The following is a 13,811-nucleotide window of genomic DNA, read 5'->3' on the forward strand; positions in this document are numbered from 1 at the left end:
ACAGATGTGGAGACAAATGTCAAAACAAGAATACCGCTGAATGGGATGCATCAACAATGTTGTCAAAGGGCATACAAGGTACTTTCATTTTATGCTAAGACTAATGAAACACAGAAGTAAAATAAATGAAGAATATCTCATGTACCACACTTGAGTCTTCCGAAGAGGACTGCGTCACTTCCGAGGTTTCCTCCGTGGCTTCATCAGCTCCATCCTCCCTGCTCTGTTCTCCACCCAGAGGAGGAGGGAGGAATGAAGAAGCAAAGCATTTAGACAGAGCGCTGCTTGCCAGGGATTTTGAGAGCAGAGAGTCATTACGGAGATATGTAGAGGAGGTGAGGGGGAAAGAGAGGCCGAAGGAATTGCTCGTAAGAAGCTGGTTCTCGGTGCTGAGGAGAGGAGAGGTGAAGGAAGGCGAGAAGGAAGAGGGGGAGATAAGGGAGGAGGAAGTGGAACACAGGAAGGAGGGCTGGAGAGAGGAAGGTTTGGGCATCAGTGTGGAGGCCAGTAGCTTATTCTCCAGATTTGGAGGAGTGTAGTTGGAGGACAAGCTCCGCCCACATGTGGCCTGCTGCTGCTCTCCTTGGGTGACATTTGTCTGACGCAAAGTCAGCGCCTCCATACCTGCAAATAAATCCATCAGAGGGTCAAAGGCTGTTACAAACACAAACCCTCCCAATCCTACATGGCATTAAGTCCTGAAAGAAGCAACTCAGCAGCATTCCTTCCACTGTTTGAACAAGGTTTGTACTACTGCAGTTTAGGGTGTGTTGTGCCACTGAATGCATTGATAAAAAAAAGGGAACAAAGTCTGGAAACAATCAGCAGAAAGCCCAAGAGTTTCATAAGACTCCATGGCCACCATAATGCATGTATAAATAAAACAAAAATACCAAGAAGTTTCAGGTTGTTCAAGAGCTACGTTAGTAAAGTACTGTTGTAAATATATTCATAAAAAGTATAAAGACACAAACTGCGTAGAAACCAGGCATGTAACTATCAAAAAGGAAAACCATATCGCCACTGCAATATCCAGACAGCCAATGCTTTTAAGTGCAATACATAACATTATTAGTCAACATTGTTCCTATACAGAGCTACTTTTTTGTATACAGGAATAGTTTTAATAGGCGTGGTAGTAAGCGTAAACACACCCAGACTTAAAGCAGAAACTCACCGGGGAGAACTGAATGTCAACTCCCCAGACAAACGTATCTTCTTGTGTATAATGTCACCGTTTAATATTACTGCAACGTGACAGGGAATTTCTGAAGCCTAGAAAGCTTAAATGACTGGTTTACTGGAAATGATCACATCCGAGCAGCTGCCTCTGAGACGTAGTTGTATTGAGAGTGCTGATTGGTCGAATTTCTTTACCGTAATAACGCCTGTATCGATGCCTACCCTCAAATAATGGAATAAAAAGACGCTTGAAGACGGGATTGCTCTGGAAAAAATACCACTTACTATAAATCAAATCAAATGTCAGAATATTAATAACTAAACATTTTTAATTATTAGGTAAGATAATGCTTATGACATGATGACACTACCGTAATGTCTTGTCTAATGCGCACAGGAAGAAGCGAAAGTGCGAAGTACAAAAAACTAATAATTTCCTTTTGTTTAAATGGTGCGTACATAAAAACAATGAGAATGATTAATTTTTACAAAGAAAATGAAAACAGCCTATGCCAAATATATAATATAATTGAGAGCGCTGATTGGAAGAAATTATTGTGTACCTTTTTTTTTTTTTTTACCGTAATAGCGCATGTATGGGTGCCCACTGCCTACCCTCAAATTATTGAATATAAAGACGGGATTGGGCTCGGAAAAAACACACTTACTATAAATCTAAACCACATTGAAATCATAAACATTTAAAACGTGTTTTATTGTTGGATAAGATAATATTTGGGTGACATGATGACGCTACCGTAACTGTGTGTGTAGTGCGCAAAGGAGGAAGCGAGAACTGCTATTTCCGCTGCAGCAGCGAGAGAACGGGGCACGTCAAAAAAGAAAGGAAAATGTGGAGAGGACAAACTCAGGCGAGAGAAGGAACACAGAACTACATCTATCATCTTTGTTGATTCAGTTGCCAGGTAGTTGTTATTATTATTTAAAATCTCAAGACGAATATCTGTCAGTTTAAGGGTCGTTTCGAGGTTAACTCGCCCCCCCCCCCATCTTGTTCGGTGGTGGTTCGCTTTGAGGAAGCAGCTCGGCTAGCCGCAGCTGAATTAGCTCGCTGAGGAGAGATGGGGACGAGAGCAAGTCGCCTCCAGGAAGACCCGGTTCTCCCTGCGTTTGGGAAAGATGGCACGAAGCGGGATTCCTACCGAAGACCCCGCTGCACCAGGCCCACCAGTCTCATGGTCGACTTCTCCGGGAGCTTCGAGGAAACGGAGGCCAACCGGAGCCGTTCGGAGGAGGGCAGCGACTCGGACCAGCATGGGGGGGCCAGCGCGGACCGAAGCCCCGCAGACCTCCTCCACAGCAGCACCCCTTCCTCCAGTGTGAGCCCGGCGGAGGACCACAGCGAGGGGAAACCCGAGGAGGACGGGGATATAAGCCCGGAGCCCGCCGCGGTGGCTGAGCATCCGTCAGGAGAGGAGACAGGCCGCACGCCCCACCGCACTTTTTCCGAGCGGCTGCCCGGGAATAGGCACTCTTCCGCCCGCAGTGTGGGAGCGAGGTCCGCCCGGGTCCGAGGCTCCCACCAGCGGCCGGTGTCCGAGGCGTGGATCGGCCTGTACCGGGTGAACAACCGCCATGGCAGTGAGTTCATTCACTCTTACTTTTTGTTCCTTTTCTTAGTACAAATTAATTTCTCTCATTGTGTTTATGTATCAGAATCAGAATACCTTTATTAGTCCCACAGAGGGGACATTTACATTGTTACAGCAGAAAAAGAGCACAAAAGAGAACTTAATGTTACCTAAAGCAGGCATAAAAAAGTACTAAAGATACAAAAAGAAATTATAATAGAAAAGTTACACATTTTACAAAAATACACACCCTGTAACAGCTCTGGGGATTTGGCAGCCAGGTATATATTGCACAGTTTTTAACGGCATTATATCTATTGCACATTGGCAATATGTGCAATATATAATGCCGTTAAAAACCTGGGTGCTAACTATGTGCAATATGATATTGCACATAGCTGGTATTTAACAAGAGGTGTTATAGTATGTGTGGTTCCTTTTCTTAGTACAACCTAATTTCTCTCATTGTGTTATGTATCAGAATCAGAATAGGTTGTACTACCAATTAGGTTTACACAAACGAGGAATTAGCTTTGGTCTAAAATGGTGCTTAAAAATACACAGAAAGAAAAATACGTAGCAACATTTTTTTTAAAGTAATATTATAAAAGCAATTAAAAAAAAATACTATTTGTCGATTATTGTGACAAATTAAAGACAATATAATTATGTGAGAAACTGAGTACAGTCAAATACAAATAATATACTATATTTAAAGTGGAGAGCTTTGCAGATTTAAAAATAGGTAGTGTGGACATTGGTGGCAACATTCACACCACAACAAATATTTGAATGTGTACACCTAATGGCCAAAACCGGATTCTAATACAAATCAGGTCAGATGATGATATTTGTTTATATATATTCAACATTTTCCTTTGAAACAAGATATTATCAGCATGTGACATTTTTGTTGTATTGATTGTTTTATTATCTTCTATAAAAACGGGCCAGTGAGTTTCCTTCCCAGACACACAGCACACAACATGACAGTAACGGGTTATAATCCTCCACACATTATCTCAGGTCACTAGTATTTTCTATTCATGTCCTGTTATTATTTGTGTCGCATAAATAACACCTGCCTTCATACTTGGCTGGTCTCCATCGGAAGTGATGCTCCATGTTTTTACATTTTAAGACAGCTATCATACGTGGATCATGGAACTTAAAATGTGTTAAATGACAAAATACCTCAACATATAAAATGCGGGGTATAACTGCTTCCTTAAATCAGCTGCTATTTCACTGAAGACATGAGTGGGTGAAGATGATAAAATGATAGTAATATGGATATGATGGCTGAGTAGGAGGTGGATGTATTCATTGTTAACTTTAAGCGGCTACAACAGCAATATAAAGTCAGAAATGCCTTTTTATAAGAAAACATCTCAAAAACAATATTACACCAACTCAGAGACATTTACACAATGAGTTATGAATCAAATTGTTCCCAGTGCAGCTTTCACTCGCCCCCGTCTGAAATTAAAATGGATTATTTGGGGAATTTACATTCCTGAACAGATAATCTCTTTTCCCGTGCTCACTGACTACAATCATCAGAGACCTCATTGTAAGAAACGGAGCTGTGGCGTAAAACTGGAATTGGTGAAAACATGCTCTTTCAAATCCTGCAGCGTGCAAGTTAAAAACATTGAGTAACCAACCAACGTGTGGTTTAAGTGCATTAAAAATAGGAAGCTGTGTAGGGGAAGTGAAAAAGCACCCTTTGTTTGCGTAGGGGTTTAGGGTTTAACCAAATATTAATTATTGGAACATTAAATAATGTTTTGTGATGCTGTATTGATTCTCTAAAACAAAGTGTTGATTTCTAATAAATAGCTCATCCAGTCAATACATTATTTAATTTGTTTAAGATGTGTGGCCTCTCAAAGTACTGTGATGTTTGATGTTACAGGGACTGTGATACATGCACTGTTGTGATTGCATACCAAAAGTATATGCATATAATACATGTTGTTTAATAATACGCAGTTTTCCTAAAATATATTTTTAGCAATGACAAAAATATTGGTGTGCTTGCAGTAGTGCTGAATCATAACCCCTGTACCATAAGATACATATCATATTGCCAAATGTTTGCCAATACACAGCTCTGGCCTGCATTTGGAAGTCGATGACACAGAGATGGGGCTGTTGCTGTGCCAAAACACAGAAGTATGGTGGGTTTCCCAGGACAGCCCTCTAGCAAGAGTAGGGAAATGGGTCACAACTTCACATGCTGGCAGCAGCTCATAGATGGAGGAGGGGAATTCAGAGCAGCGAGGCACACTGTCTGTCCCGTTCACTCAGCCTGACTCACTGTTTTGTTCGGTGCATGCAGTCGAATAAAGTTTCCAAACTATTGTGGAGTCAGTTATACTCAAAGTCACATCATCCACACTGTCTCCGGATCTCTAAGGATGACTGCTTGTGGTTCTTTGGTTTGCCCAGAGTGTAATCTAGATGTCCAAACATAGCTTCAGTGTGCGACATGATGTGCACATCCTCTATCATTTAGGTCTCGCTGCTGTGACACAGCGTGCTAATCTCAGCTGTGCCGTGTTTCCGCTCTGCACAGATATCCGCTGTCCTTTCTGCTCCAAGCCTTTCCCTGGGGGTCGGATCGAGGATCACCTGCTGAGCTGCCTCACGTCTCCTCCCCTACCATACAATAGTAAGTATCATATACCCCCAAAATGGCACAAAGCCTGTGGTTTTTAAAGCTCTGGAAACACTTACAGTTGCTGTGTGTGTGTGTGTACAGCGGATGTGCTCAGTAAAGACAGCGGAGAGTGCTCCATCTGTTTGGAGGACCTGATGCAGGGAGAGACCATCGCCAGGCTGGCCTGCCTCTGCGTCTACCATAAGAGGTAACAAAGTTCACTTGATATATTTGCATTATAATCAAATGCAGAGAGACGGGTTGAAAAATGCAAATTCCGCTAGTGAGATTAAAAACAACGTTGTGCCTATGGTTATTTCCAGATCTAGAAAAATGTGGTAACTTGGGGTAATGATTCTCTTAAATAAGGAAGCAAAAGTTTTTCTGTTCTACTAGTGCTTGTATCACTTCACATTTCTGAGAGAGGTCTATTGTCCTTTTCCAGGATCTGATGGTTTCACTTCTGAGTTATTGTCATTAAAACTTAATATTTTAACATGGGATAACATGTAGAGTACTACAAGATCTTTTTTACTTTGTCTCAGGAAAAGATCAGCAGTGTGTTTCTTTCGTCTTATTTTCCAAGTGAAATACATTAGCCAATGGTGCTTTCAATAACGGCATCATCATTACCTTTTAATTAGACCTAATTAGTACTTTGTAAGCGCTTTGAAACTCCTACTATCAGGAAATAACCATGAGGTTGTTAAAGACCCACCACTGTTTTCATGTTGCAGCCCATTTCCTAATCATTTCAAAGCACACGGTTGTGTTCCAGATACGGTTTTTCCCAACTCTGAAAGTGGAAACTGTTTCCCATAATTTAGCTCAGTGTGAGACGGGACTTGCTGAGACTTGTAATTTTTCATCACAGTGAAGATCCTGTCTGCTCCTGCCTGTCCGTTCAACCGTTTGAAATGCTTCTTTCTATTTGAGATTAACATTCTGATAACGACATTGACAACATTAAAAGCACACATGGTGTTTAACTGACAGATAACCAGCAGAGGGACAGTATACTTTAAAGAGGCCTTGTTATGCTTTTTTCCTGTAGTGTGTGGTTTAGGTTTTTGTGCATGTTAACGGTCTTGAAAGCCCCCCCCCCCCCTGCCTGAAAGGCCTCCATTTGACTCCTGCGTTTACTTCCGCTACATAGTGACATCACCATGTAACACCACCATGTAACACTTTTGCTTCTATTAGCTAGCGCTCCAAACACATTGAACATGATAGTCTAATGCAGGGCTATTCAACTACACATTCAGTTGGGCCAGATTTTATAACTACAAAATTCAGCTGGGCCAGACATTCAGCGGCCTGTAAAAAGCGGGTAGTGACACATTTTAAACCAACACATATTACTGCGATGAAAAACATGCAATTTTTATTCATTGTTCATCTAACAAAGGTAGGTCAAAAAGTGCACAAAAACACAACAAATTAGCATTAATTTAACAGAATCTGAAAAAAAAGTGCACAGTTGGAGCATTACATTTGTTTGCTTTAGAAGTCAAATATTCAAGTTTTTTTTTTTTAACCAGGCACATCACAAAGTGCATTTACTGAATACAATAATAGCAGTCTTAATAAATATCCTCACATACAAAAAAAACAGCTAAAGAGCTCCAATGCAACACAAAGAGGTAGTACTGTAGCAATACTATTTTTTCACTTTTCAAGTAACAACAAAAAAATCATACGTTTTGGTCACATTTGACCCAGACAAATTACAAAGTGCATTTAAATGAATACAGAAAGAACTGTCAAACCCTTCAGTGCACAAACCCATAAAAAGGGATACGGGTAACTATATGAATGAATACTACACAACACGTCTACTATAGTAAACTACTCTAGGTGCTTACTATCACCTCATTTGTGATTTGTCATCGCTGACTTTCTCAATGGGAGAAGGGACATTTTTTGTTTTGAACAAGAGCAGTGATTTTTGGCTCATAGGATGTCAATGCAATCCTAAGACATTGGGTAAGAGTGCTGTCAGTCAGGGAGCAGCGAGTGCTACTTTTGATTGAGTTCATGTGTGAAAAGCTTGATTCACATGTGTATGTTGATCCAAACATACTGAGCACACAGATCGCTACTTTCTGAACGTTAGGGAACTGCTGTTTTTTGACATCACTCCAAAACTTCGCTGGCCCGTTAGTGCGCTGCATGTCAATAAGCTCCAGTGTATATTTCCCCTTGTCGATGCAGGGGACCACTTCCTTTGCTCCGGTTGATACGTCCCCCTCTATTGCAACAGTGAAGGGGTCTCTGGCAAAGCCCATCATCACGTCTGTGGGCAGAGCAAGTCCATCCAATCGACCGGCAAAGTTCTCTTTCAACCTCGCAATGAAATCTGTCATCACATCCGTGATTTGTGCCGGAGATGTGATGTGTTTGGGGAGCGTCGGAAAATGCAGCATCCGACCCGTGCTCAAGTCGGTAGCGAAAAGGTCCAGCTTGACTTGGATCTGCTCCACAAGATCAATGACCGTTTTGTCTCTGTTTACGCTTCAGAGTTGAGAGGGACATGTTTTAGAGTTGCTATCATAGGACCACCGTTACTAGCACCACTAGATGCACTTTCAAAAAACGTGCTGCGTTGTGGTTTGGTGGTTTCTATGCAACGCGGAGTGTTGCGTTCATGGTCTGTACTATTGTAGGAATTTGGCTACGGGAGGCTGGGCCACTCGGGAGTTGGTTCTGGGCCGCATCCGGCCCGCGGGCCGCCAGTTGAATAGGCCTGGTCTAATGGGTGGGACATCTCTAAGAGGTTGACCAATCACAACAGAGCCGGCCAGCTAACTAATCAGAGCAGACTGGGCTCTGGTTTCAGACAGAGGGTGAAAAGAGGTGCTGCAGCACAGGCAGTATGAGAGAGATAAAGAGCTTTTTAAACATTAAAGCATGGAGACATGTCACAGTAGAGGCACATTTAAATATGAACCTGAAATGAGCATAATAGGGCACCTTTTAAAAAGACGTTCTTCTCAGATAAAGCCTTTGAGCTTTTAGCTGTGTGCCGCTAGGTGTGGCTGTTTGGCTGTGACGCGCTGGTCCACCCAGTAGGGATTTGGAAAGAGCCTGGCATTTTCCAAAACTAAAAGATGACTGTGTTCAAAATGAGCACACAGTTCATGTTCACAAAGTGCACAGAAGGAACGTTATTTTTAACAACCCATATATTAGTATAGGGCTGCAAGGAGACCATCTGTGACCTTTCTCTCACATAGTTGGTGAATCATCTGGTTTTAAAAGAATCTGGAAAAAGTGCATAAAGGGCGTCACAATTTCCTAAAGCTCAAGATAATTTGACTCAGTCTAAAACCCGAACATACTTCTTTAAATGTGACGCAAGATAAATAAATTGCTGAGCTGCAACTTGTGCAGTCATGCATTTTATTTGAAAATTAAATAAATGCATGTCAATGTAATATCCAAAAAGTTGCTTATTGTTTAGTCGTCCTTATTTTTTTGATAAAATACTCAAATATAGAATAGTTGTTTCATCTCTATATTTGTGATTGGGAATACTACTGTTCTTTGGTCCTGTTGCATTTAACGAGTCAGAGAGCCATCGGACATACTCACAGCCCTCTGCAGTGATTACTTTTAGTCTGGTTCCCACTAGGGCTGCACCCGAATATCCGAATATTCGTTCGTTGGAGTACTATTCGGGTTTCAATTTCGTTATTCGTTTTGTTTTTTCCCCTTTTTTCTTTCAAATTGAATTTATTGAAATCTCCAATATCAACGTAAGAGCTTGTGCCTCTTCGGGGGGTGCTAACACTTAACCATAAACGTTATCGTTTACTTTCTCCGTCTTTAGATGTAGATATTACTTTTCTCCGTTAATCTCCGTCACGTTGTTTCCATAGCAACAACAACTTCCTGTCAACTGCGCTACCCCTCTTTCAAAATAAAAGCATATTCATAAATAGGAAGCCTAGCCAAATTACACTTAGGACATATACAACTGCGACGAAAGTAACAAACACAATGCGATATTCTTTTCAATTTCAAAGAACACAAATTGGTTTTCATTAACAAATAACAATAAAACAACAATACTGTGTAGAATAACAAAATGAATGCCTTGAATAAACCAAAATACACGTGTTGAGAAGCGGAATATTTGAATATTCGCTGCTGATTACTACCGAATATCCGGAGCCCGAAAAATGGTATTCAGGACAGCCCTAGTTCCCACACTGTCAGTAAGCGGATTACCTTACTGAAGCCTTTTGGGATGCGCCACAGCCAAAAACCAGGCAGAGAGGTTTAGCAACAATTACATCAGTTAATCAAAAAATATAATGGCTCTTTTTGTTCTCCTCTCCCTGTAGCTGCATTGACTCCTGGTCCAAGGTGAAGCCCTGCTGCCCTGAACACCCCTTCGATTGACTCCGGGGTCACATGTTTTCTGCACAGTGACCAACTGACTCAGGTATGTACGTGTGAGATTTACCTAAAAACCAGGATATGCAATTAGCAGACTTTTCAATATCGTTTTTTTTTTTTATATATATACCAAATGCTGCTTTTTTTTTATGGCTAGCTCAAGGAAATCTGGCTTTTTTTGTTCCATGAAACAAAGCAAGCCAAAGTTCTTAAAGTAAAATGTTAAAACACAAATTGTAACCCTAACCCTCAAAGAAATTGTCTTGAATTGGTTTGAAATCATGAACTATCTGATCATATAACAAATATGTCTATCCCGCTAAGGATCTATTCGACACGATTTTCATACAGAAATATACATGCTGTTACAGGCATTATTTTGTCTAATCTTCACCCTTTCTTTTTCCGTCCTTACAGGAGACTACACTGAATCCCAATAAAATCCCAATAAAAATGTGTAATCAGACGAATAAAAACCCACTGTCCTTCTCCCACGCAAACACAAATTTGATTGGAGAACAGACGATCCCAAGAAGAAGCTTCTCCGTTTGGATCGGTCCATTTGAACTTGGTCGAGGCCATTTCGATGTCGCTCCGTCTAATCTCCGCTCGAGATCCTTGTTGGAATACAAGTGGAGGAGTTTCTCTTTCTATTTTACAGACTTGGTTTGAATCAACGGAGCTTATATATAAATATATACAGTATATATAAAACAAACCTATCCCAGTACGATGGAAATTACCCGGAGTGATCGTGAACTTTGGGGAGGAACACGTAAGATTTGACCGTGGATTTTCTCACATGTATTTTTCTCTCCCTCCAAACGCGATCGGTCCTTTTTATTAAGTATTTTGCAAAAAGAGTATTGTTCCATGTCATACATTGGATGAATGTTTTTCTTTCCTCGGGCTAACCCCAAATGAACCAACCTCACACCAAAAGCGTGAACCGTTACCACGTAAACGTTGCTTTATTTTGAACCAGCTGGAGGTCGAGGGCTTGATTTTGGTGAATGGGTGCTGCCGTTAATAGGTGTATTCTCTTTTCTATTACCTGTAAACATTTCAGGGGAAGTTTGGGGGCAAATCGTTTTTCTAAGTAGGTCAGTTTTTTTGTAGGTGGTTGGTCAGCGCCGAGGTTAACGTGCTGCTACTTGCTGAGTGTTGAGGAAAAGGTTGTAGGTATTCCATGGGTTCGTAGAAGCGCTGGTGTTGGCACCAATTTGAGCACTTTTGTCCTTCAAGGCTGATTCATTTAAAAAAAAAAAATCACATAAAGCCTGGGATAAGGTTGTGTGAGTGTGTATGTTTGTGTGTTCAAATGATGACCAGGGACAGGAAATGTTCTGAGCATGAGTGTGTATTCAAGAGAGTGTGATTTTGTCTTTGTGTGTTTACTGTAAATTGCCTAAAGTATGCTTGGTCAAGCGGGTTACCCTTTCTTTTTTTATGATAATTTTGTATTCCAATGAAGCTGGCCAACAGCCGTTACACGTGGCATTGGTACGCTACCTGTCTCATGTGGTCCCGTTGTACTTTGAATGCGGTTTAGTGTTTTTTTTCCTCCCACAATCCCCTCGTCTTCCTCATTCGCAACCACTCTGTCCGGATTTTTGGATCAGCGACGTTTTGCCATCTGGTTAAACTCATGCCAGGGATAAAGAGGACGGACGGATTGAGGGATGTATTTTTGGGGCATATTTAAACCATGTGGCATCTGCCTCTCTCCCCAACACTGGAGGCTATTGGACAGCTGATGGTAAATCATTACATAACTCCCCCCCCCCTGACCCCCTATCTTTTTTTGGGATTTTACAAATTATATCATCACATAATTATTGCTCTGTGTTAAATGGCTTTCCTTTGCATTGTGTGCGTGTGTTGATTGCCTTTGCCTGGTGAAGGGTTTCTTTGTGCAAGCAGGTATTTGTGGTGTTTTTGAGGGCTGAACTGAAGCCCCGCAGTAAAGGCTGCTTAACAGATGCTGTCCAACATTGAGATGAGAACACACAACATGAATCGATTGCTTTGCCTGCCTGAACCACGTGTTTAAAATCGCTGCTCAAAAGTGGTATGGATCAGTTTGGAGGTCAGCCGGTGCACAGGTTTCCTACTGGCTAGTTTGTTCACCCAAGCCTCTTGTTTTTCCCCAGTGTTCTGCAGTCTGAGGTGCTACAACTTGTCCGGCCACTAGAGGGCAGCCATTCTAACTTTTTGTATTGGAGAATAGAAAGAAAAATAATGCCAAAAGTCTGTCTGTGTATTTCGGGGCATTGTGTGAGAGAGTGTTGAAGACGAGGTGCATTGATCATTAGACGTTACATTTGTTGTGGTGATAAGTTATGACGTTGTATACTTTGGCTGGGAGGGATGCGTGTGTGCGTGTTTGCTTGCAGGAGTTTGGTGGTGGTGTTTGGGTTGTTGACAAAGATAAAAAGACAATCTGAAAACCCCACATTACTCATTTACTTTCTTACCCCCTCTAAGCTGTGTGGTGCAATACCTCAATCTTTACCAATGCTAACTAAACGTTGTGTGTGTTAAATAGCTCCAACAAAGGACGGTCTTTTGTATAAATGTCCCTGAATGTTTTGGTTTTAAATCAGGGCACTATTGCCCCAATGTTTTCGAAGAGTCACCACAGCGTTAACTGCACCCCGAAGATATGGACAATCTGCCTTTACTCTGGTATAACGAAACAAATTGAAATTCTATTTATTAAATTGTAAATATGTAATGCAATTCAAGAAAATGGCTTGGTCTTTGTCTGTTCAATATACTGTTTCTAAGCTCCTATCTTTTGTATGTCTCAGAAATTGTTTTTATATGTATTTTTTACAATAAATGTGAGAGATGTTTTGTGAACGTCGGTTTTGTGTTTTTTAAATGTTTTCAATTATGTGTTTGTTCGTCTCTTTCCTTGAGACATGAACGTTTTTATTATAATGAGAATTTAAATTACACATTATACAATTATTTGTATTTATTCCGATAAACTTTTAGCACTTAACATTTAGATCTTTATTCGTTAAAAGAAACGGCTTTCTTTTTTTGCAAATCCTATAAGAGCTGCAATTTTTACTTTTCATTATAGATAAATCTGCAAATTATTTTTCTACATTTTTATTAGATAAAATATCAAACAAAAAGAAATCACAAACTTGCTCTTTTTGTCCAGCAGTCCAAAGATATTCACGGTGATATATGACCAAAGAAGAACTCACTTCTTGAATGTAACTGAAATGATAGAATATAACAAAAATAACCATTCATTTTAACTCCGTGAACATTTAAACAAATTGTTTTATCTCTACATTTTTGCATTATATGTTTAAAGACGTATGTAGCCTGTTCATTTATTTATTTGTGATTTTGTTTCCTTTTAATAGTTAAAGACAAGGGAGCAAAAACGGACGCCAAACCACAAAACAACAGGCCAAGTATTCTCAAACAAAAAATACATCCATTTATTTTACTGAGCTGCCACAAAGTGACGGCCTCTTGTACAACGTCTGACCTACTTTCGATCAAAGACGGACGTTGCAATTTTTGCAGTTTAAAAAAAAAAATACATCACTCCAGGAAGTATAACCCTACACCACATGCTGATAGAAATAAAGACACCCATCACAATATGAGGTTTTCTTTCTGTGTCAGCTCCGCCTCTCACAGCACAGTCAGGTGTCAGACACATCTATAACCCAACAGGTAAGCACTATCTGTTGTGTATTATTTAATATCATTCTGTGTGAAAAGATTTTAAACAAACATTATTTGGTTAAAGATAATCCTTTAAGTGATCCCAGCCACTATTCCTACTATTATCTACGCATGCAGATACTGCTTATTTGACTTGAATTGCTTTAACATGTTTTAAATATCTCATAGCAGTAGTTTCCGTTATAGACAACTCATAACACCTGCCAGAAAAATAAATGACTTTATTGCTAGACCACTGCTCGTACATT

At 40.5% G+C, this 13,811-nt stretch overlaps 2 protein-coding genes across 2 annotated transcripts in view; one reads left to right on the plus strand and one right to left on the minus strand.

The window, feature by feature from the left end:
- The window catches only part of tep1 (telomerase-associated protein 1), a 38,322-nt gene extending 36,981 nt beyond the window's left edge, over nucleotides 1–1,341 (minus strand). Inside the window, exons 1-2 of the mRNA XM_079651360.1 lie at nucleotides 1,178–1,341; nucleotides 146–624 (exon numbers count right to left, since the gene is read on the minus strand). Of these exons, the coding sequence (XP_079507486.1) occupies nucleotides 146–622 (477 nt within the window). The 5' untranslated portion in view covers nucleotides 623–624; nucleotides 1,178–1,341. The remainder of the gene's footprint in view (nucleotides 1–145; nucleotides 625–1,177) is intronic.
- A 622-nt stretch (nucleotides 1,342–1,963) lies between these two features.
- On the plus strand, nucleotides 1,964–12,708 carry LOC307020174 (uncharacterized protein). Its single transcript, XM_079651364.1, has 5 exons — nucleotides 1,964–2,784; nucleotides 5,356–5,451; nucleotides 5,542–5,647; nucleotides 9,789–9,889; nucleotides 10,261–12,708. Exons 1-4 carry the CDS (start codon nucleotides 2,265–2,267, stop codon nucleotides 9,844–9,846), a joined length of 780 nt encoding a protein of 259 aa, XP_079507490.1. The 5' UTR covers nucleotides 1,964–2,264; the 3' UTR covers nucleotides 9,847–9,889; nucleotides 10,261–12,708.
- Nucleotides 12,709–13,811: the final 1,103 nt, after the last annotated feature.

Source organism: Notothenia rossii, assembly GCF_949606895.1.
Source record: "Notothenia rossii genome assembly, chromosome: 9".
Classification (NCBI taxonomy): Eukaryota; Metazoa; Chordata; class Actinopteri; order Perciformes; family Nototheniidae; genus Notothenia; species Notothenia rossii.

Coding starts and splice junctions, on each gene's coding strand:
- LOC307020174 (XM_079651364.1), top strand. CDS start 2,265: ATGGGGACGAGAGCAAGTCGCCTCCAGGAAGACCCGGTTCTCCCTGCG. Junction 2,785..5,355: donor GGTGAACAACCGCCATGGCA/GTGAGTTCATTC, acceptor CGCTCTGCACAG/ATATCCGCTGTCCTTTCTGC. Junction 5,648..9,788: donor CTCTGCGTCTACCATAAGAG/GTAACAAAGTTC, acceptor CTCTCCCTGTAG/CTGCATTGACTCCTGGTCCA.